The 27,165-nt window shown below is 36.2% G+C and overlaps 1 protein-coding gene across 5 annotated transcripts in view; it reads left to right on the top strand.

Annotated features, from left to right (window-relative positions):
• Positions 1-1,414: 1,414 nt before the first annotated feature.
• The window catches only part of LOC129253750 (protein broad-minded-like), a 32,467-nt gene continuing 6,716 nt past the window's right edge, over positions 1,415-27,165 (top strand). The window contains exons 1-16 of one of the 5 annotated variants that reach the window (XM_064095489.1): positions 1,423-1,489; positions 6,465-6,599; positions 8,979-9,167; positions 9,591-9,746; positions 10,364-10,565; positions 10,951-11,151; positions 11,578-11,656; positions 12,386-12,554; positions 14,636-14,768; positions 15,518-15,574; positions 22,343-22,445; positions 23,177-23,314; positions 23,845-23,925; positions 24,410-24,552; positions 25,486-25,604; positions 26,331-26,532. In XM_064095489.1, the coding sequence (XP_063951559.1) occupies positions 9,019-9,167; positions 9,591-9,746; positions 10,364-10,565; positions 10,951-11,151; positions 11,578-11,656; positions 12,386-12,554; positions 14,636-14,768; positions 15,518-15,574; positions 22,343-22,445; positions 23,177-23,314; positions 23,845-23,925; positions 24,410-24,552; positions 25,486-25,604; positions 26,331-26,532 (1,932 nt within the window). In that variant the 5' untranslated portion in view covers positions 1,423-1,489; positions 6,465-6,599; positions 8,979-9,018. Of the gene's footprint in view, positions 1,519-1,812; positions 1,875-6,464; positions 6,600-7,990; positions 8,016-8,978; positions 9,168-9,590; positions 9,747-10,363; positions 10,566-10,950; positions 11,152-11,577; positions 11,657-12,385; positions 12,555-14,635; positions 14,769-15,517; positions 15,575-22,342; positions 22,446-23,176; positions 23,315-23,844; positions 23,926-24,409; positions 24,553-25,485; positions 25,605-26,330; positions 26,533-27,165 lie in introns of those variants that run through there. The other 4 variants (XM_064095488.1, XM_064095491.1, XM_064095492.1 and 1 more) reach the window with 4 other exon arrangements.

The following is a 27,165-nucleotide window of genomic DNA, read 5'->3' as shown; positions in this document are numbered from 1 at the left end:
GACAATACTTAACACTTACATCAAAATTAAGCCATTTTCATAGTAAAAATTTTGTCAAAATTATCTTTCCCCAGTTACAATGAACATACTACTTTGGGCTATGGCAGCAAATTTGAATTTCAAAGTAAGGCCTTTATTACCTTCTCAACTATTATGTGATGTATTTAGTCAGAAATCATGTTCAAGACCAAATTTTACCTATACATCACATAGTTACGTGCGTTTTTGGTTCTCATTCTGGTGATGATTAGTTTCCCTATACGCATGTTACAGAATTTGTAGGGGCTTGTGCGGCCGTTTTGAAAGTCAAAATACAGTATTTATCACCTATGGGAGAGGAAATGTTATATTTCATTAAAAAAATCACGTTTTCAAACAATATTTTCCTTATACAACAGAATTATATGGATTTCATAGTCAGGCAAATCCTAATTCTTTCAAAAGTATTTGTCCCCATTTACATTGTAGATAATACTGTAAGGGCCCATAGGGGCCATTTTGAATTTTACAATACAGCATTTATCTCATGCATGAAAAATGAAATGATATGTTTCGCCAGAAATCATGTGTTTAGACAATATTTCACTCGTATAGATTACAATTACATTCATTTGATTGTTTTTACTCTTGTGAAAATTAGTTTCTTCATTCGCTTTGTTCATAATACAGATAGGGCCTATGGCAGCCATTTTGAATGTCAACATGCAGCATAATTACCGAAATTGCAAGGGAAATGATATGCTTCGTTAGAAATCCTTGTTGTCAGACAGTGTTACACCAATATTTCGCAGTTATTGGCATTTTAAAGTCAAACAAATTCAAAGGTTGTGAAAATTATTTGTCCCCTTTTATATATTGTACACAGTATAAGGGGTCTATGACAGCCATTTTGAATATCATAATACAGCATTTATCACATTAGATAGTATACAAATGACATAGTTTTGTTAATAGTCATGTTTTCAGACAGTAGTCCACTCGCAGGTCACAATCATATGCAATAATAGTGCTCTTGTTTGAAAAAATATTTTCCCCATTCATATTCTACATAATAAAGTATACAGGGGTTATGGCGGCCATTTTGAATATCAATAAAATAAATATTTTGTCAAATATCGCTTTTCCAATTAGTATTTCACTTCTGCACAACAACTACATGCATTTTCTAGCTAATGTGTTGGCAATTTTATGATTTTCATGGGTAATTTGCATATTTTGGCGGCCATATTGGATTTTGCCAATTTGCGGAAAATGCTCAAGGTTACAAGAGTGGCATCATTCAGATTCGGAATCAGCACCCTCGAATTGACAAGAAACCATAAAAAAACATTGTATATCTAAAAAAACAAGGTTCGACCCCTTGTCTATGGGGCCTATCCTGGACTAGACGGGATCATATCGACGATCGACAACATGGAGAGAGGGCGCTGTCTAAACTAATAGTGTGATGTTGTGTTGACAACACACAGACGCCGATTTAGATTTGCAGGTAAGCCTTGGAATTTTACTTCAAATACGGTATGTCAATTTTCTAATCTCCTACTAAATTGAATTTGTTCAGAATTGTCTAATTGGAGTCGATGATCGAAGGGAACAGCAAGGCACATTTCTGACCAGTTTTCTTTCATGATTCAATTTTATCCGACTCGGGTATTTTGAGTGCGAGCGCGCGAATCCCAGCTCCGCCGCCGCCGCGGCGCGGCCCACTATTTGTGCCTGAACTGTGCTGTCGCCTAGCCTAACCTCGCATGCTTCTTCTTCTTCTTTGTAGTCTGCTTCCTTCAATCCTGAAGATTCTTGCAGAACTTGGTGAAGTGTGTGTCACAAGGGTAAAGTGCATGTGCCAAATATATACATGGTGCGAGTAAAAACAGGTATGGATCTAGCTTGTGTGAGTGCGCCTAGCCTAATCATAAAAAATTAATGTAAATGTTAGACTGACTCCGTGATCATATTTTTTATGATTTTGATATTTTCATTTGATCACGGAGTCCCACGAGGCAGCGGGGCATGCCCGCAGCGGCATAATCGTGATATAGTCCCCAAATCCAAAAGTGGGGATTATTAGAATCACACCTAGCTACAAGAACGCATGAAAATAACCTCCTTTCTCCAGAACACAGTCCCCAACTCTCGCACAGCTCTTGACTTTAGACTTTAGCTTGCGAAATGATAACACACACAAATGAAACACACACTGTATACCGGTATACGTATATACACTTGGGTTCTCTCCCTATTATATACTCGTGATACAGGCGGTGGGGACTGTTTCAACAGTATAGTATACTCGTGATGCGGTCCCCACGCTATGGGATACACAGTTCACTTCGCACGCAGTGGGGACAGTTCCAACAGTATAACTATACTCGTGATATAATCCCCACGCTATGGGATACACATTTCGTTTGGCACGCAGTGGGGATAGCTCCAACAGTATATCATACTCGTGATACCGTCCCCTCACAACATAAATTCGTGCTCGTTCAACAAGGCGATGGGGACAGTTTCCCGATGCAATGTGACAAGGATAAAACATTTTAGGGTATGGCTGCGGAAGCTGTGGGGGGGGGGGGAGGGGGACAGTTTCCCAATGCAATGTGACAAGGAAAAAGCACCTTTGGGTATTACAGGGACCACGAAAGGGGGGGGGGGGGACTTCAGCCCCTACCTTTTTCCAAAACATAAACGTAAAAATGTGACCATATGATGATTTTTTTGCATGGTCAGCCCCCCCCCCCCCCATTTTGAAAACCATTCCGCGGCCCCTTTATTATTACCATCATCATCATTATTGTCAATATCATATTATCATTATTATTGTTATTATACATTATAACTATCATCATCACATATCTGTTGTTATTGTTATTATTATCAAAGTAATGATATCATTATTATAGATATTGTTTATCATTGAAAATATGCCCCTTCCATCCATTCTGTTTCTTGTATTTCATTTAATTCCTTCAAATAAAATCACTGTAGACTCATTATAGATTATACGTTATTATCATAATTATTATCATCATTATTATTGTCCTTTTTTCTTACTGTCATTTATTTTTACTTATTATTGTTATAATAATTTCGTTTTAGTTTTTTCTTACTATCATGTATATTTACTTATTATTATTATAATAATTTCGCTTTACTATTATTCTTTTATTATTTCCTATAACAATGATTATTCTTATTTTTTATTATTATAAACCTTTCTTATTATCATAATCATAATTATCACTATTATAATTATTATAATTTTTTAAATAACTGGGTCTGAAAAAAGGCTTTGGACTTATATTATAATTTTTTTAACAACCGGGTCTGGAAAAAAAAGACTTTGAACTTATATTATAATTTTTTAAACAACCGGGTCTGGAAAAAAAGAGTTTGGACTTATATTATAATTTCTTAATTAACAGGGTCTGGAAAAAAGACTTTGAACCGATATTATAATTTTTGAAGCAACCGGGTCTGGAAAAGAAGACTTTGGACTTATATTATAATTTTTAATTAACCGGGTCTGGAAAAAAGACTGCACTTTTGTGCTATATGAAGGCATTTCTATAGGATTTTAGTTTAGAAGGATTCGCAAAAAATCCCTTCAAATTTATTCAAATTGATTACATTTGTGGGGAAATAGTCATTATTACATTTGTGGGCGATCAAAAATTATTACATTCGTGGGTAAAGTGCATTACATTTGTGGGTGCAAAAGGGGAAAGCTGAAGATGCACAAAAAAATCACAATCCTATGGTCATATTTTTACGTTTATGTTTTGGAAAAAGGTAGGGGCTGAAGTCCCCCTCCCCCAACTTCCGCAGCCATACCCTAAAATGTTTTATCCTTGTGAAATTGCATCGGGAAACTGTCCCCATCGCGATCGCCTTGTTGAACGAGCACGAATTTATGTTATGAGGGGACGGTATCACGAGTATAGTTATACTGTTGGAACTGTCCCCACTGCGTGCGAAGTGAACTGTGTATCCCATAGCGTGGGGACCGCATCACGAGTATACTATACTGTTGAAACTGTCCCCACCGCCGTGAAAATCAAGCTCGATTCCCCGTTGAGTGGGGACTGTATCACGAGTATATAATAGGGAGAGAACCTAAGTGTATATACGTATACCGGTATACAGTGTGTGTTTCATTTGTGTGTGTTATTATTTTGCAAGCTAAAGAGCTGTGCGAGAGTTGGGGACTCTGGATGGAGAAAGGAGGTGATTTTTATGCGTTCTGGTAGGTGTGATTCTGATAATCCCCATTTTTGGATATGGGGACTATTTCACGATTATGCCCAAGGCAGCTTATGGGACTGTGGAGAAGATAATATAGAAGGGAATTCCCTTCATATTAAACATTAGAACTAGTAGTAGTGCCGGCTGTGGTCATGATGGTGGTCCACCCACGGCTACATCTCAGCCGCCGACTACAAAATAATTGAAGGCACGGCGCATTCAACAAATAACGTTAATTTACGAAAAATTAATACGAGGACTTACAGAATGAAGTCCTCCTACAAAACTTACAAAACGATGTAAAGTCAATTCCTCATAATTTGATGAATATCCCTCAAAATGCCTCATTTAAGCATTGATTTTTCTTCTCGTTGACAAAATACGAGAGCTACCTTTCTAGCTCTCAAATTTTTCGTCTAATGAGCGAAAGAGGGCGCGCGATTTTTCGTCATATCAAAGACACTACAATTGAAAGACTAGACACAGTAATTATCTTACACGTAAATCGATGCAAAGCGTTACGCGAAGTCGGCAAAGTGTTCAATCTTTTTACTGTAAAGACTATGGTGGAACGTTAATTGACAAACGAGCGGTAGCACTTGCGGGGCTTTGTTCAAGGTACATAGAATTTTCTATATTTTTTGTTTAATTTGTCATCGTTTTGAATATTTTCCAAAAAATATTATCGTCAGCAAAAATAATAAAAAAGTATGTTTCTTAAGTTATTGCATTTATTGGGGTCTCTATTTTATCAAACAATTATTGGAATTGCGCATACAATGAATCATGAATCTAGTTTAAAAAATACCACCAAGCTGAATTAAGGTTGCGAACTGTATTAGCGCCACCAACGACCTTCCTTTTATTTCCGTGGAAGAGACGTGCGAAGCCACTTTCCAGGGGGAGGTAAGCGATTTTGCTCTTTTTTGTGTCCTTTTTAAATTAAAAAAATATGTTAAAAATTGATAATGGAACGCTTTTTACCAGAAAAAGCCCTGGTGAGTAGCGGAATGGGTTTCGGCTAACATCATTCACGTTATGAAGCGATGTTAACGACAACTCTAAAATCAACTACAAAAACACGTTGGTTGTGCGAGGTTCGTATAGCATATACTAACCTCGCAATAGTGTGAGTGGATGGTGATCCTATTTATAGACCAAAATTTTATTAAATTGCATACATTACCATACTTAGACAGGAATAACCGTCGTTTCTGGGGAGTTCCTTAACAATTTCTGACATTTTACTATAATCCCCATTCACCGACGGTTGTTGTTAGTGTGAGCTCGCATGTGTTATTACGTCCACCAATTCGCCGACTAGTACTGTCCAGACTTCAATATTTAAAAAAAAAAATCAAATTTACAGTCTAAGGATCGATTTAGAAACTACCTAAATAATGTCTTGAATATATATTAATTAAGGAAATATGAAAAAAGAAATCAAAAGGTATGAAAATAGTACTTTACCGATGTTTACTTGTCTTGGTCTCGAGAATCACCCTCAGAATGGCAGCCAAAATATGAGATATTTACCAACGAACGGAGAGGGCCTCAACAATTTACGAATGTGATATCGATATTGCTTTCGATATTATACGACCTGCTCCACATTCGAGCTAAACCGCTATGATCACAGGTAGCAGACGACACTCGATATATCGAGACATTAAAAAGGAAAAAGGAATGAAACCTTTGGAACAAGTAGGCTTGTGTGAAAACAGAAAAATCAAAGAATAAGAACAAAGAAAGTTTGAGAAAAATCGGGCAAATAATGAGAAAGTTATGAGCATTTGAATATTGCAATCACTAATGCCATGGAGATCCTCCCGTTGGCAATGCAACAAGGATGTGTGATGTCACATGTGAACAACTTTCCCTTTGATGGACTATAAAATACCCCCAAAATGTCTCTTCTTGCTTTTTCTTATGGTGATACAAACTCTTTATCCATGATGTATTCTTTAAAATTCTGTATTACAATGCCCTCCTATAGAAAGAACACATGATCTACTGATCTATGTGATAAAAGAGGCAGTAAAGTAATGGGGAGAGTTGTTCACAAGTGACATCACACATCTTTGTCGCATTGGCAATGTGAGGATCTCCATAGAATTAGTGATCGCAATATTCAAATGCTCATAACTTTCTCATTATTTGTCAAATTTTTCTCAAACTTTTGTTGATCTTTTTCTTTGATTTTTCTGTTTTCACACAAGCTATCTTGTTCCAAGGATAATGACGTCATTCAAGATGGCGACTTGCAAGAAAAACCGTCAGCTTAGGTGAAAATGTCTTAGATGAAAGATTTTTCAATCATCCAGAGGATTTTTTTTCAATAACTCCGGTCCAAGGTACGCAATTAAGTTTTTTATATTTCCCTGATAATGGAAACCATGAAACTGTAAATTTCGCTTTAAAAAACAAGATTTAAACTTGGACTAGAAAGTAGCTTCGCAAGTCTCTTCCACGGAAATAAAAGGAAGGTCGTTGGTGGCGCTAATACAATTCACAACCTTAATTCAGCTTGTCTGTATTTTTTAAACTAGATTCATGATTCATTGTATGCGCAATTTCCATGATTGTTTGATAAAATATAGACACCCTTAAAGGCAATAACTTAAAAAACATACTTTTTATATTGTTTTTGCTGACGATAATACTTTTTGGAAAACATTCAAAGTGATGACAAATTAAACAAAAAAATAGAAAATTCTACGTAACTTGAACAAAGCCCGCAGTGCTACCGGTCGTTTGTCAATAAACGTTCCACCAAAGTCTTAACAGTAAAAAGATTGGACATTTTGCCGACTTCGCGTAAAGCGTTGCATCGATTTACGTGTAAAATAGTTTTTGTGCCTAGTCTTTTCCCTTGTAGTGTCTTTGATATGAAGGTAAATCGCGCAACCTCTTTAGCTAATTAGACGTAAACTTTCGGAAATAGAAGCAAGCTCCGTATTTTGTCAACGAAAAGAAAACTCAGCGCATAAATTATGCTATTTGGGGGATATTCATGATATTTGGGGGAATTGACCTAACATCGTTCGGAAAGTTTCGTAGGACTTGATTTTAAAAAATTCTTCTTTATAAAATCTTATATTTGCGGGAGGGTCATGCAATTGTTGCAGTTTTGCATGCGCCATGCCTTCAATTTTCCTGTACACAGCGGCACACAATGCACCCATGGGTGGTACATGTACAAACGATGTCACACGGTAGAAAACGGATATAATAATAACAGCAAGGATGCTTCTCAGTTGTAGACCATGGCGCCGGATGGGGAGCAGCTGGGTTGCATGCATCCACACTTGTTGGCCTGTTGGGGTCTTCTCTCTATCTCAATCGCAGGTCCCCGACCTGGCACAACTTATAATAATATAATGTTTTATTGTCCAACTTGATGGAAATTCATTTTGTTTACATGCAAACATACAAATTACAACACATAAGGAAATATACAAAATCAAGGAGAGACAAATACAAAATATTGGCGTGCACATAATACATTCATTCTTATACATAAGTCGAGTAAAAGAGTATAACGAGATCATTGTTAAAATAAGAACAACAAGTAGGCATATTTGGTGTAATTATCATTATCATCACTTTAGAACTCTTAAATGAGTAAAAGTATCAGGTCATATTATTGTATCCCCTGAACAGAGTTCGGAGGATACTATGGATTTTGCCTCGCCGCGTCCGCCGCAGAGATTTCCTTGTGAGCGCTCTATCAGCTGCATTTCTTCTCCGATCATCTTCAAATTTGGCATGTAGGTTGAGTATGGTATAGCAAAGAAGCCTATTGATTTTGGTGTGGGTGGAGACATCGTTGCCATGGTAACAAGAGTTTTTGTGGAAATATAGCAGAGATGTCCTTGTGAGTGCTCTGCCAGCTGCATTTCTTCTCCGATCATCTTTTAATGTGGCATGAAGGTCCTTTATGGTAAAGCAAAGCATAGAGTAATACACAGACTAATTCATATAGGCTACTACAGGTATATGGCAAAATTACTCCAGCACTTTGCAGCAGGGCTCTATTTTTGAGGAGCATGATCACACATGTGCTCCTGCTGCAGTCCTCAAGCCATGCAGGAACACTAAGACAGCACTCCTTGTTGTTTCCAACTTTCTACACATAAAAACAATTAAAAATCAGAGTCTAGCAAGTGTTCATAGTAACGCGCCCAGAATTGACATTTGACATTTTGCAATGATTCATCTAACTTTCAACTTTGATAATGTTTCACTTTGATGTTTTACCCATTTCTAAAACATTTTAGTTTTCTAACCATTTGAAAACTATATTTTCAGAATATTTTTCAAATTTTTAGATATTTTTTTTTTTGGGGGGGTTAAAGTTTTATTCCTTTCCCCTTCTTTTTTCTTTCATTCATTCTTTTGTTCTCTTTCTTTCTTTCTTCCTCCCTCCCTCCCTCCTTTCTTTCTTCCTCCCTCCCTCCTTTCTTTCTTTCTTTCTTTCTTCCTTTCTTCCTTCCTTCCTACCTTCCTATTTTCCCTTGGGGCTTCCCCTCTTGGGAAAATTAGTAATGTCAGTCAAACCTCAGAAAATAATTCTTGCTATACTTACTCAAAGCCTGGTATATATTTGTATAACATATACCCCAATTTTTTTTATATCTTGAAATGTGTCACCATGTTTCACTTTCCTCAATCAACAATTCATGGCCTTACATATTTTTTCCTATACTTTCATTCTGGATTTTGTCTTGCAGATACATGTAAGTTGCCAATAAAATTCAGCAATCAGTCATCATGGCTGACCTGGATACTGACGTTGACCTCCTCCCTAGTATCAGGCAGCTTGTGTCCAGTGTAGCATCGTCCATCCAAAGGTCATCTAGCTTAGCAGCAGCTGAGGATATGATGATCCATCTGGAAGGCACGGATGAGAACTTCCATAGGTAAAGCAGATTACAAGGGTTATTTCTAAAAGGGAAGTTCACCATGATAACATTGTTAAAGAGGTTCGATAAAAATCTGTAAAAAAAAAAAAAAAAAAAAAATGTATCTTTAATTTTTTTAGCTTCTCCATATGTTAAATATGAATTGAAATAATGTCATTTTCTTAGGAAAATTGAAGGTTGAATTGAAAACCGAGCAATAATGCTTTGCTGTATGTAGAATATTCATTTTCTAAAGGTTCTTTAATATTGTTTATGGCAGCTTTTGGGGCAACTTTAGAATAGATGGTCACCCCATAGTTTCCATTTTGGAAATTTTGGCTGTCATGAGGATGAATTCACCCATTGCTGTGGTCAAGAACTTATAAGCCAATTTATCTTCATTATTTGTTTTTGAAATAATAATTTTCAATATTCTTTCAGGTATGAATTAGTTAAGTATATCAAGGGAAGGATTGAGACTGTGTTAGGTCCTCTCATCGAGGAGGAGATCGAGAGAAGAAACCTAGATTTGCCAAACAGAGCCACTGAGGAAGCAACGGTTCGAGATGTGACAGAACGGGTCATCAATGATCAGCTGTGAGTATACACCAGGGTCCCAAAACATAAACCTTAGCGATTGATCATGGGACTCATTTGTATAAATGATTGCATAAATTAATATGTATGATCAGTCATGAAAATACAGGAAATCCACCCAATGTCAAGCTAGGTGTGGCTTTATTGTGAAATTTGTCACCTATTTACTTGTGTTTTTGCTGCGTATGGGTCAGTGGGTGTGGCAAGATATCACCGGCACTGACAAACTCATTGCTGCAAATTAGTATTGATTTTCAGTAATTGGCACTGAACAAAAAGATGAATAGTTTCATGCAAAATACTGATTTCTAAAGTTTCAGTTTAATGCGTTCTGTGGTATTTTGAAATACAAATTTCCTTATCAAAATACTGATTTTTCAGCTTTTTAAAATACTGAAATATTCCTGTTGATGTTGACAGCTCTGCAAACCAAATGGCAGTGAATGGACTGGTGACTTATTCATTTTCCATAATGGTTTTCTTTGATAGTCTTAATAGATATCAAGGATTCGAAATCTCACATCTCACAGTAAAATCTTTTTATCTTTCTCACAATGGGAATTGTGACTGTTAATGAATTTGCCGTCATCCTTTCTTTTCATCTTTTGCCTTTTCAGGTGCACGGACATGATGCATTCTTTGAAGCTTAGCACCCGTAGTGCTGTAGATCGCCTGATTCATGCATATGATGACGACAAAAGGCAGCGGACCAGTCAAGGTTCTTATGCCCCATCTTACCGGTATCCAGAGAGGACCACCAATAGTTTGAACCCCTCTAGTGGTGGTGATGAATCTTCATTAGATGACTCCTTTAATCAGGTAAAATGATCTTCAGGGGAGAGTTTAATGAAGAAAATAGTGATTTTCGCTGAATTGTTTCTTTTGAGCCAATCAGATGCAAGGATTTCAGTAGCTTGTAACAGTTATTAAGTGAAAAATCATTGACTATTTGTTTGATGATTTGCGGATTGGACAAAGACCTGACATCTGGCAGGAATGTCGTGCTCATTTCAAATTTGCTCATTTCTCAGCTATTGCACATTTTTTACAGAGCCATTTTGCATATATATACAGACACTAGGGTGGCCATTTTGTAGGATGCTGTTCACACTCTAGATGCTGTTTACACTCAAGATTTTGAGATCATTACCACAACTGAAATTTATTTTCAACACCCCCCCCCCCACCCTCACTATTTCTGCAGAGCTCTTTCATGTTCATGAACCAAGAAGAGTTCACCACTATTACAGAGAACCTAGACTGCGGTCAGCCCCTTCAGCGGCGTAGGGATGCCCTACAGACCCTTCTCCAGGTCCCTCCTTCAGATGTTCTTGCCTGTGAGAACTGGAGCAGGATGAAGAAGGGACTGGTAGCTGCCCTAGCTGATCCTGATCAAACTCTATCGGTAAGTATATTTTTACTTTTGCAGAATGAAATATGATCAATTAAAACAAGGCTTCAGATTACTTATTCTACCTTATTTATTGTGAATGCAAATTTTTTTAAGATTCAAAGATGATAAAATCAAACAATGCTTCAAATTAATGATTGTGTTGATTTATTTCAGATGTTATATTTGAAGAGTGGAAAATGATCAACTGAAATAACACTTCAAATTATTCACTGGACTTAATTTATTGTGGATTTCATTTTTATAGCATGAAATCTGAGCAAATAAAAATGAAGCTCAAAATGATTAATTTTACTTTATTGTGAATAGTATTTATCAAGGATGAAAGATGATCAATTGAAATATGGCTTCAAATGATTTTTTTTGCTGAATTCTTTTGGGATGTTTGACATTATTATCATTTCTCGTTTGAAACTATAGGATAGCAGCTTGCGTTTCCATGCCAGGATGTTTGGTTCCAACTCCCACAGTGTGATGAGAGAGATGTATACCAATCTCAGTATGTTCACCTTTCATTGAACTTATCATTAACAGTTTACAGTATAAGATATTGTTATAAGCTACTGAAAAACCTGCAAGATGATTGGACCAGAAGAACATAGCATTTGGTATTAACAGCAAGTCTTGTGATAAGGGCCCTTGGGAACGATTAGCTTGTGAACTGACCAAGGTTTCCTATTTGTAAAACTTGTCATCGATAACAAACGGAAATTTCTCAGACAAGTTTATTATCAGCCAATGAAACTGTATGGTTTCAATAGCACTTACATGCTGAAAAAAGTTCTAATAATTTTGTATTTTTAACAAGTTTAATGAATGGGACACTTGTTTACATATCCCTCTCCTCTGACACCCCCATGGCCTAAATCAAATTTGCCATTTTTGTCTCCTCTGCATAGCAGAGTGAAATTCATGTGTAAATGCACTCACACCAACTTCATGAAAATAATTCTCTGTTCAACCGAGGTATCATATGTTAAACCAAATGAAATTTGAAAAAGCGTAACAAAAACCACCTTTTGTGTGGGACCAGTACAAAATACATGCAGGTATAAATCATGGATTGGATATCTAATAGGATTTTAGGGCTATTAAGAGGTTAAAAGAAACAGCTTTTTTATCAGACAAGTATGGGCACATTGATTTCCAGTGCTAGTAGTCAGGAAATGATTCAGTTGCATATTTTCTTCTTTTGGCTGTATTATCACTATTATCATTATACTCATAGTTGATCATCTAAGTAATGAGTTCAAGGTCCTAGGAAGCAAAGGTGGCATGGCGGTGCAGTATGGGATAGACGCTACTCAGAACTCTGCCCAGAAGCTTTTACGAAGGTTCCGTCTCGTCAACGAGTTCCAGCTCGAGATACCCAAATATTGGATCAGATTTCCTGACAAGTAAGATCATTATTTTCCAGGCCCAGATTCATAACACCTCAATGGACCGTATTCTTAATCCAGGTCTAATTTAAACTCTGGTCAATAACTTAGCGGGGGAAGGTCTTTTCAGTCCCCCCTTAACATTTTCGTGATATATCCACTGTGCTCGCAGACTTTTTACTGTCAAGTCTCACACAACTTTTGAGACCAAATTAGTGACGCTTGGGCACGCACTTAAGAAATTATGCAACATTATGTAAGTGCATGTCAGACGAAAATTGCTCAAAAACGTGTATATCATGTATGTACAATGTCAATACAAAATCTGTTTCTTCTGAAATTCATAAATGAGTTATTATTATCACTGCTATTGATAACAGTCATTTAATTTGATGCTATTTATGACTGAAATAATGTCCCAATTAATTTTGTCAAAAAAAATGAAAAAAATACCAAAATAAAAAAATTAATTAGAAATCATAAAAAAGACTGTTAAATACATTAAAAAATTGATTTTCAAAATTATTTTCCTTTACAGTTTTAAGGAATGCCTTAAAGAATATTTTCACCAAACATTAGCTTTCAGGGTGCTTTATCTAGTGAATTAGAGCAAAAAGTATGATTTCATGAAATCCATATAAAAAATGTAGGAAGTTTGTGCAATCTACCTGTGTAGCGGCGTAGATTACGTCCTTCTCTACCTTCGGGCAAATTGTCACGATCGCCCAATCTGCTGCCGAGATCCCCCCCCCGACTTTAAGCTCGCAAGATAGCCTAGGTAAGTTAGGGTTAACTATGCCAAGCCAATAGCCATACAAATCATACATAATTGTCTGGGAATGATGAATAAGAGTAGATTTCACAGCTAAATAATAAGGAAAGGCCACAGTAAATATAATTAACATACAATGGCCCGTATTGTCAAGTTGGGTTTAAATTAAAGTCTGGTTTAAAGTTGTGGTTTAACTATGGATAGCCAATTGTGGCATAAATCTCTAATGTTAAAGTTCAATGTATCGGCTAATTTGGCTCTCAAATCATTCTTAACTGCCTGGGAAGGGTAAATAAGATAGTGTCTTCTCCATTCAAGTATTAGAAAAAACCACAGTGAACTTAAGAAAGATACAATGTAAACAAAATTTTGACATTTTGGGCTTCCCATAATTTTAGCATAGAGTTAGACCACGGTCTAAGTTAAACCCGACTTAAGAATATGGACCATAGTAATCAATTTTTTGACATTTTGACTTCTCACGATTTTAGCATACAGTTAGACCATGGTCTAGGTTAAACTAGACTTCAGAATATGGGCCAATAAGTTTAGAAATCACTAATTGTGTACTGTGTCCTATGTACATGTAGTAATGTAACGTGTGATAACTAGACTTAAGGTTTGAAAATTTGCCAAGGGGTGATTCTTAAAATTCAGGCTCAGTCTTAAAAATCTGTTTGAAGTATCGCAAGCAAAATGTGTGCATTTATGGTTTTTATTGCATCAGATTATATTTTTTAATCATATTCTTGTATGCCCGAGTTGTGCTTGGTTAATTTCATAATGAAAAACTATGGATGCTGGAAGGCAGGGTGTAGGGAGAGGTTTGGTTGGGATCTAGTCTCCATCTTACAAAGAGTTGATCCGATCTACATTTGCCACAACTATGGAAAGCCAGCAACTCCAATTTCTAAATGCATGTTCAAATTCGTTCTAGATATGATGTTGCATTCATCATTTCCTTGACAATTCAGTGTGCTTTCTCTGTTTACAAATTTCATGTTGGAAAAATTATGACAATGATGGATTTCCATATAGTTGATGTTGATTGGATCAATCAAAACTCTTAGTAAGACAGGGCCCAGGAATGGGATTTTGTTGTTGTTTTGCCAGCTTAGCAGAGACAGACTATAGGTGATGCTTTCCAATGGCTACACCATGAACGTTAAGATCTTAACAACTTTTTGAAATGTTATGATAAATTTGAAAATACATGTAATAAGGACCTATTTTATGAATTTTGGACAAAAGGGTAATAAAGTATCACTGAGTATTTGACGTGACTTTCAGGTCCGATGACCACATTTCGTTTTCATTCATATTTCAGATTTCTTCAGGATCTCACTGATACTTCGCTTAATTTCCTTGTTATGAAACCAAGTAAACCTTCTGGGGCCATCACTCCCATGCACTACATAGCATTGCTGGACCCTAAAGCACTCTGGTTCAAAAAGTGGATGGTATGTGAACAGAACCTTCGTTTCATTTTGTCCAATTATAGGTATATAGTATTTCGGCTATGACAAAAATCTCTCTTTGCATTTCAGCATTTTTTAGACCATATCTTAGCTGAGCATAATGAAAAATATCCTCAACCCTCTTGAATTTGTCCAATTATAAGCACATAACGATAGGTATAATTGCTTTCCTGTACTTTCGAATCAGCAGACCCCCCCCCCCCCCCCTGTCGTCTTAGGCATCCAAATACCCCAGACTTAAATAGGGTTAAATCACATTGATGCTCAATATTGATTAATTGACTAATCATTTAGTCTGTCCATTCTCTTGAAAATGTAAAGGATATCAAACATGTATTCATACAATTATGATTATTACGAACAGTGTGTATACAAAGATTAAATTGTAAGTAGGAAATGTACAAAGAATTTTTCATGTAACATTTGATGAAAAAAATTAAAAGGAGAATATTTGGAAAAGTCTGATATTGCTTTGCATAAAAAGGGTTGTCACAAAAAATATGATTTATATTTAAGAGCAGATTATGCATTAAAAAGTTTCTCAAGTATTTTATAAGGAGAGAAAAAAAACCAACATATATCAATATCATTCCTGAGAGCAATAATTTTTTTAATTATTATTATTATTTTTTTTTATTGTTTATTTGTTTTGTTTTTTTAAAGGGGGAATGTCCAGGTTCCCCTATATCTCCCAACCCAGTACATTAGTATTTTGTTTATCCCCCTTCTAGCATGGACATTACAGTAGGACTGTAATTCTTGGTCATCTCAAGGAGAAAAATACTCTGGTAAGAACAAACATAAGAAAACTAATCAAAGGATTCATCATTGGATGTTAAAGGTAAATGGATTAGTTGTTCATGTTCATAGGCAGGCATCACGCAGCAGGTGCTGTGTTACCCTTATGGTATTATATTGGAGCAACATGAACAACTAATCATTTACCTTTATCCAACGGTGAATCCTTTGATTTGATATATAATATATATATGGGATAGCTTGAACCTAGATCACCAAGGGCACTCCGGTGGTCTAGTGGTCATGACGCTGGTCTAGTAATCCAGAGGTCGTGGGTTTGCATCCCACCTAGTCTACCTATGATTTTTATTTCATAGGCAGCCACCACACAGCTAGCCTTTTGTCAAGGCCCTCGCAACTTGGCTCTATCCTCATCAGGTAGTGGCTGATACGAGACTAGCGGCCTGGCGATACCCGAGTGAACGCGCGAGCCGAACGACTTGTCACGAGGGCCTTTTGGAACCTGACTTGGATTTCTTATGTTAACCATTGTTTCCGAGTCGGAATTGCTACCTGAGAGGTAGCGGCCAATCAGCGAACATTTCTTGCATGATGTCAGCAATATTAAATATGCAAATATCGACTCTCGCAATTCATCATGGCTGCCTCTGAGTCTGAAGAATTATTGCTGAAAAGTACAGAAATTGCATCGCAAATGCTGAAAATATCAGCGTTCAAGGAACTACAACTGAGGGCGATTCTATCAGTCCTTCGAGGACACGATACGTTCGTAAGTCTCCCCACTGGATATGGCAAAAGTGCCATTTACCAGGCCATCCCGTTGTGCAAGGATTATCTTTGAAATCAGGTCGCAGGCACCAGAACCACAATAGACTGCACACCTCCGACCCCGTCAGCGTCGGGTATAATGAACGAACCACGATGGCAGGCAGTGTGAAGCTGCTCTTCTGATTGGTCAATATTCGGAGGGAGACTAATTAGCATGCTCATTAATAATTCATAGCAAGCGATGAAACCCAGGTTCCAAAAGGCCCTCACGACAAGTCGTTCGTCGCGCGCGATCACTCGGGTATCGCCAGTAATCTTCGTAGGCTGCTAGTCTCGTTTCAGCCACTACCTGACTAGGATAGAGCCAAGTCGCGAGGGCCTTGACAAAAGGCTACCACACAGCAGTTGCTGTGGTACTGTTGGAGAAACACAAATAATTAATCATAAGAAAACTAAGTTTTAAGTTCAAGCATACAATATCAGCTAAATCTACATAGACATAGACATAGGCCTAGTAGGGCCTACATGTACTGTACTATACTATACATCTACTACTAGTCTTACGGCTTAGCTTCTACAGGGGTTCTGAATTACGAATTGACCCCTTGAGTTTTAGAGCTTATCATGCCTAGAGAAAAGAAAGCTACACCATCCGAGCTTGCACAAGATGTTATTGTAGAACTTCTGAAAAATGAGGAATTCAAAAGTTACCTAAAAACAACAGTGAAAGAAGCCATCAAAGAACAAATAGTGCTAGATGCATTGGTGAAAACAGTTGAAGAACAAGAAGGAAAGATTATGGATCTAGAGGCTAAGGTTGAATCCAAATCTAATGAGATTGAAAATTTGAAGAAAACCATTGCTTCTGCTACTAACAACGTTTCTTTGACCGATCGTAAGCTAAACACTCTTGAACAGTACACAAGGAGAAATAGTATTCGTGTTCATGGAATCCAGGAAACACCTAATGAAGACACAGATGCCCTTATCATCGAACTTGCTCAGAAGAAGCTGGGAGTTAACTTAAAGATGGACGAAATTGATCGTTGCCATAGAGTTTCTTCCCCAACTGCTGCTAAGAGTGACCCTAATGACAGAGGAGCTGCACGTAACACACGGAATCTCCCCCGTCCAATTATTGTCAAGCTCGCTACATATCGCATTCGCTCAAAACTCATCGCAGCTCGGAAGAATCTGAAAGGAACAGGAATTTTCGTTAATGAAGACTTAACTAGATCGAACGAGTCACTATACCACAAGGTTCGAAAACACAAGAAGGTCTCGCGCTATTGGACATTGGATGGAAGAGTTTTTGCCGGTGTTCCTACATCATCTGGCAACATCGTGAAGAAGCTCATCACATGCGATGAAGATTTAGCGAGACTGTGACTGTGATTCGACTTTGCTTTGTTCCTCCTGTTTGGACATCTTTTAACTTCTATACCTATGTACTGAGTCTGTATTACTCAATGTACATTGTGTGCATGTGCGGAGTTTATATTGCTCTCTGCTCTGCTCTCCATTTGTACATGGACTTGTACAGTACCGGTCACACATCTTTGATGCTTGTTTGCCTGGCTCAGCCAGAAATCAGTGAATTACGTATCTATTGTTCTCCGGTTTGAGGCAGGTAGGCAGTGTCGGGGATGTGTGACTGGTGGTGTTATTTAATTGCACCTGGCAAGACTTTATTAAGCTTTTTTTTATTCTGTCAAACTAGTCTTAAGCATTAAAAAAATCTAATATCACTTTTTTTTTTTTTGTATTCTTTTCTTTTGAATAATATATAAGTGTAATTTTTGTATGTATAATCTTGAGAGCCAATATCTGAATGATATTACAAGATTAAATAGATTTTTATCACCTGATGTTGATACCGAAGATGCTACTTTTAACTTATCTAATAATGTTTTTTCTATTTCTAAATTCAATACCAAATTGAGGGATTGTGTGTCAAATAATAATTGTATAAATGATAAACATTTTTCATGTATACATATAAACTGTCGAAGTCTTTCTAAGAACCATGAGAATTTGATTTCATTCTTAAGCTGTTTAGATATCAAACCTACAATCATAGGCCTAACAGAGACTTGGATTTCCGAATCCACACCAAGTGCAATATTCAATATCGATGACTATAAATTTGTTGGTTTAGAACGTAAGAATAAAAGAGGTGGAGGAGTTGGTTTTTACATTCGTAATGATGTTGAATACTCCCATGTAACAGAGTTTGATATCAATGAATGCCACGTAGAAGGTATATTCTTGGAATTGAAACTTTGTAATAATTCTATATATGTCGCATCTATTTACAGACCACCTGGTCAGCCCATTGGTTTATTTGTTAATTCATTATGTGCAATACTGGATAAAATAAATATATCTTGTAAAAAACTGTATTTACTAGGGGATTATAATATCGACTTGTTAAAAGTGAATAGGAATTATGAGGTTAATATTTTTTTAGACACTTTGATATCTTATTCCCTGAACACTTTAATTCGTTATCCAACCAGAGTCACTGATCACTCTGCGACTCTGTTGGATAACATCTTCACCAATGACGAAAGTGTTTTTTTGTCAGGTGCATTGTTTTCAGACATAAGTGATCACTTTCCTGTTTTTTGTTTAAGTAACACCATTCTTAACTGTAATAAAAATTATAATATATCTGGGAAGCGGCGTAACATCACAGATCAAAACATTGCTAAATTCATTCTTGAATTAAATAAAGTTGTTTGGAATGTTGATCATGAAGATCCTAATAAGTCTTATGATAAGTTTTTAGACAAATTTTTACATACATACAATGTATGCTTTCCATATTCCTCTTTTTCCATAACCAATAAGAATAGGAGCTATAAGCCATGGATGACAAAAGAAATACAAAAGTTAACTAAAAGAAAATGTAAGATGTATAAGAAATTTATTAAGAATCCATCTGAATATAGGAAATGTGTTTATAAGAAATCAAGAAATAAACTCACAAATTTAATTAAAAAAACAAAAAAAGAATATTTTCGATTACAGTTCCAAAATGCCTCTGGTGATATGAAACAAACATGGAAAGTGATTAACAAAACACTTGGTCGTTCTCAAAAGAAAACTGGTCTTGATAAAATTACATACCAGGATCAGGTCTTAACAGATAATAAAGTGATATGTAATACAATAAACAAATACTTTGTTAACATTGGTCCGAAGTTACATTCTGAATTTACATCTAATATTAATACTCAATCTGATTTATTAAAGTATATTACTAAAAACGAAAAATCTTTATTTTTGTCCCCAATAAGTCCTAAAGAAATATTGGATATTGTAACTGGTTTTAAAAATAATGTCAGTGCTGGTTTTGATGGTATTGATGTCAAGGTTGTAAAGAAGTCAATACATGTAATTGCTAAATTATTATGTGATATATTCAATTCTTCTTTTGTTACTGGGATTTTCCCAGACCAGCTTAAGATTGCTAGAGTGGTCCCTGTTTTTAAATCTGGTTCTCCTGACATTATTTCAAATTATCGTCCAATTTCCGTTTTATCAATTTTTTCAAAAATATTAGAAAGATGTATTTATTCTCGTTTACATAGTTTCATTTCTCAGTGCAATATTCTTAACAATAATCAGTTTGGTTTTAGAAAGGGGCACTCCACATCTTCGGCCTTAGCAGAATTTGTATATAAAGTCACAAGTGCATTAGATAAACAGGAAACAATGATTGGTCTTTTTATTGATTTAAGCAAAGCTTTTGACTCACTTGATCATGATTTATTATTACGTAAATTAAGTTATTATGGAATTAGGGGGGTTGCACTCAGTTTATTTGACAATTATTTTCAAAATCGTAAACAGTTTGTTTCGATTGATAATTTTTCTTCCTCGATGCAAGGTATAAGATGTGGAGTGCCTCAAGGGTCGATCCTCGGCCCACTTCTGTTTATAATTTACATTAACGATTTAAGTAATGTCTCCAAAATTGTGGACTCTATATTATATGCAGATGACACCAGCTTGTTCATGTCCCATAAAAATGTACAAACTTTACAAAATATTTTCAATAAGGAACTGAAATATGTATCTAACTGGCTTACTGTTAATAAATTAACCTTAAATGTTAAGAAATCAAATTTTTTGGTTTTTACAAATAAAAATAGATCACAATTCAAATTTGAGGTTTGTTTAAATGATAAGCCAGTTAATGAAGTAACATTTACTACCTTTCTAGGTGTTAATGTCGATAATAAGTTAACTTGGAATGAACATGCTGGTGTCATCTGCAATAAAGTTGCCAAAATCGTTGGTGTTATGTATAAACTCCACACATTGCCGAAGAATATTCTTCTTTTATTGTATAATACCTTGATTTTACCATATTTGAATTATTGCAATATAGCCTGGGGTAATGCCTTCCAAACACATATTAACAGAATATTTCTTTTGCAGAAAAAGGCCATGAGAATTATAACTCACTCTTCTTATCTCTCCCATTCTGGACCATTGTTTACATCTTTGAAAATTTTGAATATAATGGATTTGAATAGAATGAATATTGCACTTTTCATGTTTTTCTATAAAAAGGATCTCTTGCCTAATTCACTTAGGAATTATTTTTTATTAAACACATCTGTACATACTTATTCAACAAGAAATGCCCAAAATATCCATATTCCACAGTGCAGTACTTCCATCTTCAAAAACAGTATATTTTATCAAGGACCAGTTATTTGGAACTCAATCCCTTCTGACATTCAATCAAGCCCTTCGGTATCTGTTTTTAAAAGGAAATACAAAACATTTTTATTGTCTAAGTCTTAGATTTATTTTTGGTTCTCCCCCCCCCCCCCATTCTCATTCGGTTAAGGTTTAGTTAGGTGTTTGTTTGTTATGTTTTTTTTTTTTTCTCATTGAATTTGTGATTATATGATGTTTTTAATATTTCTTTAACTTTAAGTACAATTTTTGTTATGGGTTGGCCTCACACAAGGTTTCTTCCTTTTTGGTCATTACCTTCCTCACTTTCTTTAAATTTGATGCATATTGTGTTTACATTGTCTATTTTTTATGTATTTTTATCTTGATCTCTTGAGGAGAAATAAATGAAACTTGAATATTTTCTATATTATGGTTTGAGTAATTTTGTGGAGGTTTGCAAAAATCTGTGCTGTGGTGCCCTACATACAATCAGTGAATGCAATCATCTTTTTTAAGAGGAAACCCTGAAAATTTCATTTCATAAATATTATTATATGCTTTGCACTTTATTAAAAGTTATTATTTTCCCTTCCATAGCATCCATATGGATGCTTATGACTGTAGTCATTACCGATGCAATTAAGCAACCATTTAGCTTCAAAATCTCAGGTGATTCCTGTCCAAGAGAATTATTTTATTTTGAAGTTGATTAATCCCTTTTAACTTGAAAAGGAGATAAAAGTTATGATATTTCTGTTAATTCAATTGGCTTCGATTCAATTAAATTTATTTTGCAAATATCACTTCTTGTAAATATTACTATTATTTATGGATTATTTTTTATGGACAATTCCAAAAAGTATGAATATCCAACCCCTGGTGGGATCCAGCTGGTTTAGACAAAATAGTTTTGAATATTGTGCAAAGAAAAAAGGAATTTAGCCCCTGAAGGTTTATTGCATGCAATGCATTTGGATTTGTGACTGCAACCCCTTTTTATGGGATCTTGAAATGATTTATCTCTAATATCTACATGTAGGTCATATGAAAGTTGTTTAACCTTCAACAAAGCTTCAGACAGGCTTTTAAAAATGTCAAATCTTTCCATTTTGCTCCATTAATTTAATATGTATCAGCCAGGAACATGAATTTTCAAATTTTTCAGAGATAGCATCATTATTATTATATCAATGACAATCTAGATATTTCAAATTATATGTCATAAAATTGATGAATTTTTTTAAAAAGTGAGAAATGTGCTAGTAAATTATTATGTATTAAATTAAATGCTGACTTTGATTATTTTTTATCTTGCATTTTATTGTCCTCAGCTTGTGAATGCGGTAACCCAATGTTTAGACTTTGTCGATTCCCGGGCTGCTTGGCTGGACTCCGTGAATGATCTCTCTGATCGCTTCAACATGAGCACACTCGGTGAGGAAGTTAAACATTACAATTGAATTAAAGGGGTCTGTTTCATGAAGACTAACAATTATTGTAAATTTGCTATTATTGTAACTTTCAAGGAAACCTTGACTGTCAGTGCATGCTGAGAAATGTTATCATGGTAATAATGGCAGTTACCATAGTTGTTACTTTTTATATTACTCTTAAAGTGGCCCCATATTTTAATGATGAGATTTAATTTTAAATAATTATGGTAAATGCTGATGGCCAGATTAGATTATGGAAGAAATTTTTTCCTAATGATTGAAAAACATCATTCACTAATCTATAGTTTTAATGGCTTTATCTTTTACATCATGCAGAGCTGCTGACCAATAACAGCATTACCTTTTTTGTCGTTGAAAAAAATTCATTGAAAAAAATTGTCTCTTTATGTCTCTACTTCATAAATTTTACAATAGCACATGTATAGGCAATTGGATGAATGTACACTGTAGGTTCAGGTATCTGAAATAGAGTAATTTGGAAGTATTTTTTCAAAGTACAAATTTGAGGATCACTGAATACAGTTTCTCATTCCCAGAGGCAGGTCTAATTTTATGGTTCACGTTGCCAAATTACTTATTTTTTGTCTGGGGAGAGGGGTGCATTATGATTCCTTTTTTTGGGGGGGTGCACAAGTTTTTCAGCTCTGGTCATGTCGCTTATTATTCAAAAAGTTACCTAATCACATGATCTTTCTTTTTCTCTCTCTGCAGATTCTTCTCGTAGAACTTCATACACTGAGAAGGAGCTTGAGTTCCTGGTCTTCATTCAATCTCTGTCTATCCTTGGTAGACTTCTAGTCTATGCTAATGGCAGGAAACTCTTCCCCATCAGGGCATGTAGCAAAGAAGGTAAGTCTATTGTTCTCAAAGGTTTCTTTTGAATACCTGGGAAGCATTTCATCAGCAATTTTTGTCAGACAACTCTGACACGACATCTTTCCTTGATTTTGATTTCCCAAGATGCACTATAGTGGTAACTGTCATATACATCATCCGACAAGTCCTTTCATGGAATGTTCCCCAGAAAGGTGCCAATATTGCCATGGTCCCTGCCCAAATGTTTTTGTACTGAATCTACTCTTACTCTAATACCAGACTGATAAGGCTTGAAGCTTCTTAAGGGACAAGTGATTCTGGTAGAAAATTTGTAGTTGCTGAGAATTGAGCAAATTAAATATGGTGTTCCTGCCAGGTTACATTATTTTCCCAAGCATACATATTATACATATGTTAATCTGTGTTGTTTTCTGCAAGGGGCTTTGACTTTGATTGCTGTTCATTCGTGAATTTAAGTGTGAAATATCCATAAAAAATTGTAAAAGTGTCTTAAAATGTTATTACTTTTTTCACCTCCTTCCCTTCTAAAAAAAAAAAATCAGTGACTCTAACAGGGCTTGTTAGGAGTCTATTGCCATTGATAACCAAGAGGTCATTCCAGGTCAACATGCCTACTGATACTGGTAAGTTAAGCATAATTTCCATTCTGGGGATGATCTCCCCAATGAGCAAGGATTAAAATCCAAATGAAATAAATGAATTCAAATTAATTGACTTATCATTGTGTAATGTCTCGAAACGACTCACAGATTATTTTTTTTTATGAATGGGGCTTGTACTTTGTTAGTCAAGTGCTTACTGTAAGGTCAGAAGTATTTAAGGGTATCCTGGCATGCCAGTTACAATAAATAGAGTAAGGTATCTCCAATAAGACAATGCTGTGTGAAGCCGAGGTACTATCGGCCATGCAAGCTGGGAGACTGGCACTAAACTTTTACTCTATGGAGAAAATGGCACAACATCTGTACATTAAATATCTTCCTACACCAATGATGTGTATGGTCAATCCCTCAAATGTAAGAAACTCAAGTATTCAAGTACATAAAGAATGAATAAATGCATCGCAAGTCATGATTACTTGAATGTCTGCCCATGATGTGTTTGCAGGTGCTCCTAGCCCAGCGATGCTTGTTACCGAGATGTTGAAGATCATTAGCACAGACAGGGCAGCATGTGTGGAATGCCTCTGCAAGGATGAGGTGGTCTCAGACATTCTCCAACCCGTCAATGACTGGCTCCACAAGGATCAGGTAAGGTCAAAGGTCATATCATCAGGCCTGTCAATGACTGGCTCCACAAGGATCAGGCAAGGTCAAAGGTCATATCCTCAGGCCTGTCAATGACTTGCTGCACAAGGATAAGCTTAGTTCAAAGGTCATATCTCCAAGCCTTTCAATGACTGGGTGCACAAGGGTCTGGTAAGGTCAAATGTCATATCCTCAAGCTTGTCGATGACTGGCTGCAAAAGGATCAGTTAAGTTCTAAGGTCATATCTTCAGGCCTGTCAATGAGTTGCTGCACAAGCATTAGGTAAGGTTCAAGGTCATATCCTCAAGCCTTTCAATGACTGGCTGCACAAGGATCAGGTAAGGTCAAATGTCATATCTTCAGGCCTGTCAATGGCTGGCTGCAAAAGGATCAGGTAAGGTCAAAGGTCATCCTCAAGCCTGTCAATGACTGGCTGCACAAGGATCAGGTAAGGTCAAAGGTCATATCCTCAGGCCTGTCAATGACTGGCTGTACAAGCATTAGGTAAGGTTCAAAGGTTATATCCATAAGCCTGCCGATGTCTGGCTGCACAAGGATCAAGTAAGGTCAAAGGTCATGCATATCCTCAGGCCTGTCAATGACTGGCTGCTCAAGAATCAGGTAAGGTCAAAGGTCATATCCTCAAGCCTGTCAATGACTGGCTGCACTAGGATCAGGTAGGGTTAGAGGTCATATCCTCAAGTTTGCCAATGGCTGCAGAAGGATTAGGTAAGGTCAAAGGTCATTGTCCTCATTGATAATAATATTCGGTTGTATAGCATTATCTTGTACCATTTAACATCCCTAGGCACTTTCAATGGGACCTGGATACTGTTACCCTGGCTAGCCATGATATTTCCAATAATGGGGAATTTACCAGAGCCAAGATTTATGAATATTACTTGTCTGATTGATTGTTTTTATGCTTTACATAGCCGTCCAGTGATCTGACAATGCTGTGTGTAGCGGAGGTACTATCGGCCATGGCAAGCTGGGAGACTGGCACTAAACTTCTACTCTATGGAGAAAATGGCTCAACGTTCCAACATACTCCGTGAGTACCTTTTCCATTGTACCAAGACGCGGATAACAGAAGGACCTAACACACTTTTTAGCGATTTAGGGATTTAGTAAAATCACTACCAAGTAATCAGCAACACTGGAAACCATGTAGCCTGAACAACAATTCAGCTTCCTCTTGCATGTTAAGCAGAAAAACTTCCATCTCAATAGATTTTTGCTTGGTAGAAAACTATAAAGCATTATTTTCTTAAAATCACTGTCTTTTGTTAAAGGGAGGTCGAACTGACTAACACTTTATGTCTTCTTTCATTTATTGTATATTATAACTACTATATTAACAATACACACAATGAATTGTATGTATAATTTTATATGTATCGAGAAACAAAAAAAGTTTAAACAAAATTTCTTGTTTGCAACTTGGTAATGTAATTTCTGTTGTAGGAATGTGTAGGGTAGTGAATTAGAGTGTTATCATTCGATTGGGCTTGTTTTTACGAGACTTCACTGCTCAGAATACTGCATTGTGGATTATGAACGTAGCCAGATTTGAGTAGTTGAGGACTTGAGATGGTGTTATTAAGATTGCTGGTTCAATACTGCTTTAAATCCTTCTGGTTGTCGACCCTTGGCATCCATGCTAATGACTTTATTAGTGACAATCCACATGAGAACTAAGCACATACAAGCTTTTTGAAATGTATGCTTTCATCTGTCACAAGTGTTATCTGTCTTCCCCCCCTTTTCCACCATGCAGGACTGCTGCTGTGCATATCATCTCTGAGTTCTGCAACAGGGCCATGGACCAGCCCATAGCCACAGAGTTCCAGACCCAGCCTTCTAGGCCAGTCATAGGGGTCTTCTTGTACGTGTGCCGTCAGCTCTACAGTACCTCTGAAGGTTTGCTGATACTCCATCCATATGGCCTTCACCATTCGGTTGCAAATGCTTGGAGAGAGGTACGTGCATCAAAGACAACAGGAGAGTGTTTCATGGAGCATTGGGCCACTGATTTTCTTGGATAAATTTGCTCTGAGCCAATCAGATGTATGGATTTTGGTAGCTGTTAACAGTTGTCAGTGACTATTTGTTTTATGTAAAGCTCCACAGATAGACCTCACCTGTAAAGTTGTTATCAGAGGGGGTGTCACGGATAGTCAGTGGCTTTGTAGAACCTCCAATGGTTTGGTACTCCACCCCCAGCCTTGGATAAGATATTTAATTGTCCTTCTTTTCTGCTCATACATGTGTGTTTCAAATGTTATTGCATCCAGGCATTGATCATTATGATCTTAAGCTTCATGACAGTAAAAGAATTTTGAAAGAAAGACCATTAGAAAAGCAGGGCTTGAAAGATAAGGGTCTGTTTTGTGCGACATAAATGACTTTAACATAAAATATGTACATACTAAAAACTAAACAATAACAGAAATATTATCTATTGCATAGGATGAAATGAGTATAGAACAAAACAAAGATTATGTGGGTGAATATACATGTACAAAAGGGGTAACTGAACAAGTTTCATTATTGACCGATGTATTCCTCCATACTCACTGAGCTCTATACAGAATAATTAGATTGTCTCCTGT

This window comes from Lytechinus pictus, chromosome 2, assembly GCF_037042905.1.
Source record: "Lytechinus pictus isolate F3 Inbred chromosome 2, Lp3.0, whole genome shotgun sequence".
NCBI classification, from domain to species: Eukaryota; Metazoa; Echinodermata; class Echinoidea; order Temnopleuroida; family Toxopneustidae; genus Lytechinus; species Lytechinus pictus.
This window is presented reverse-complemented; position numbering and strand designations above follow the sequence as displayed.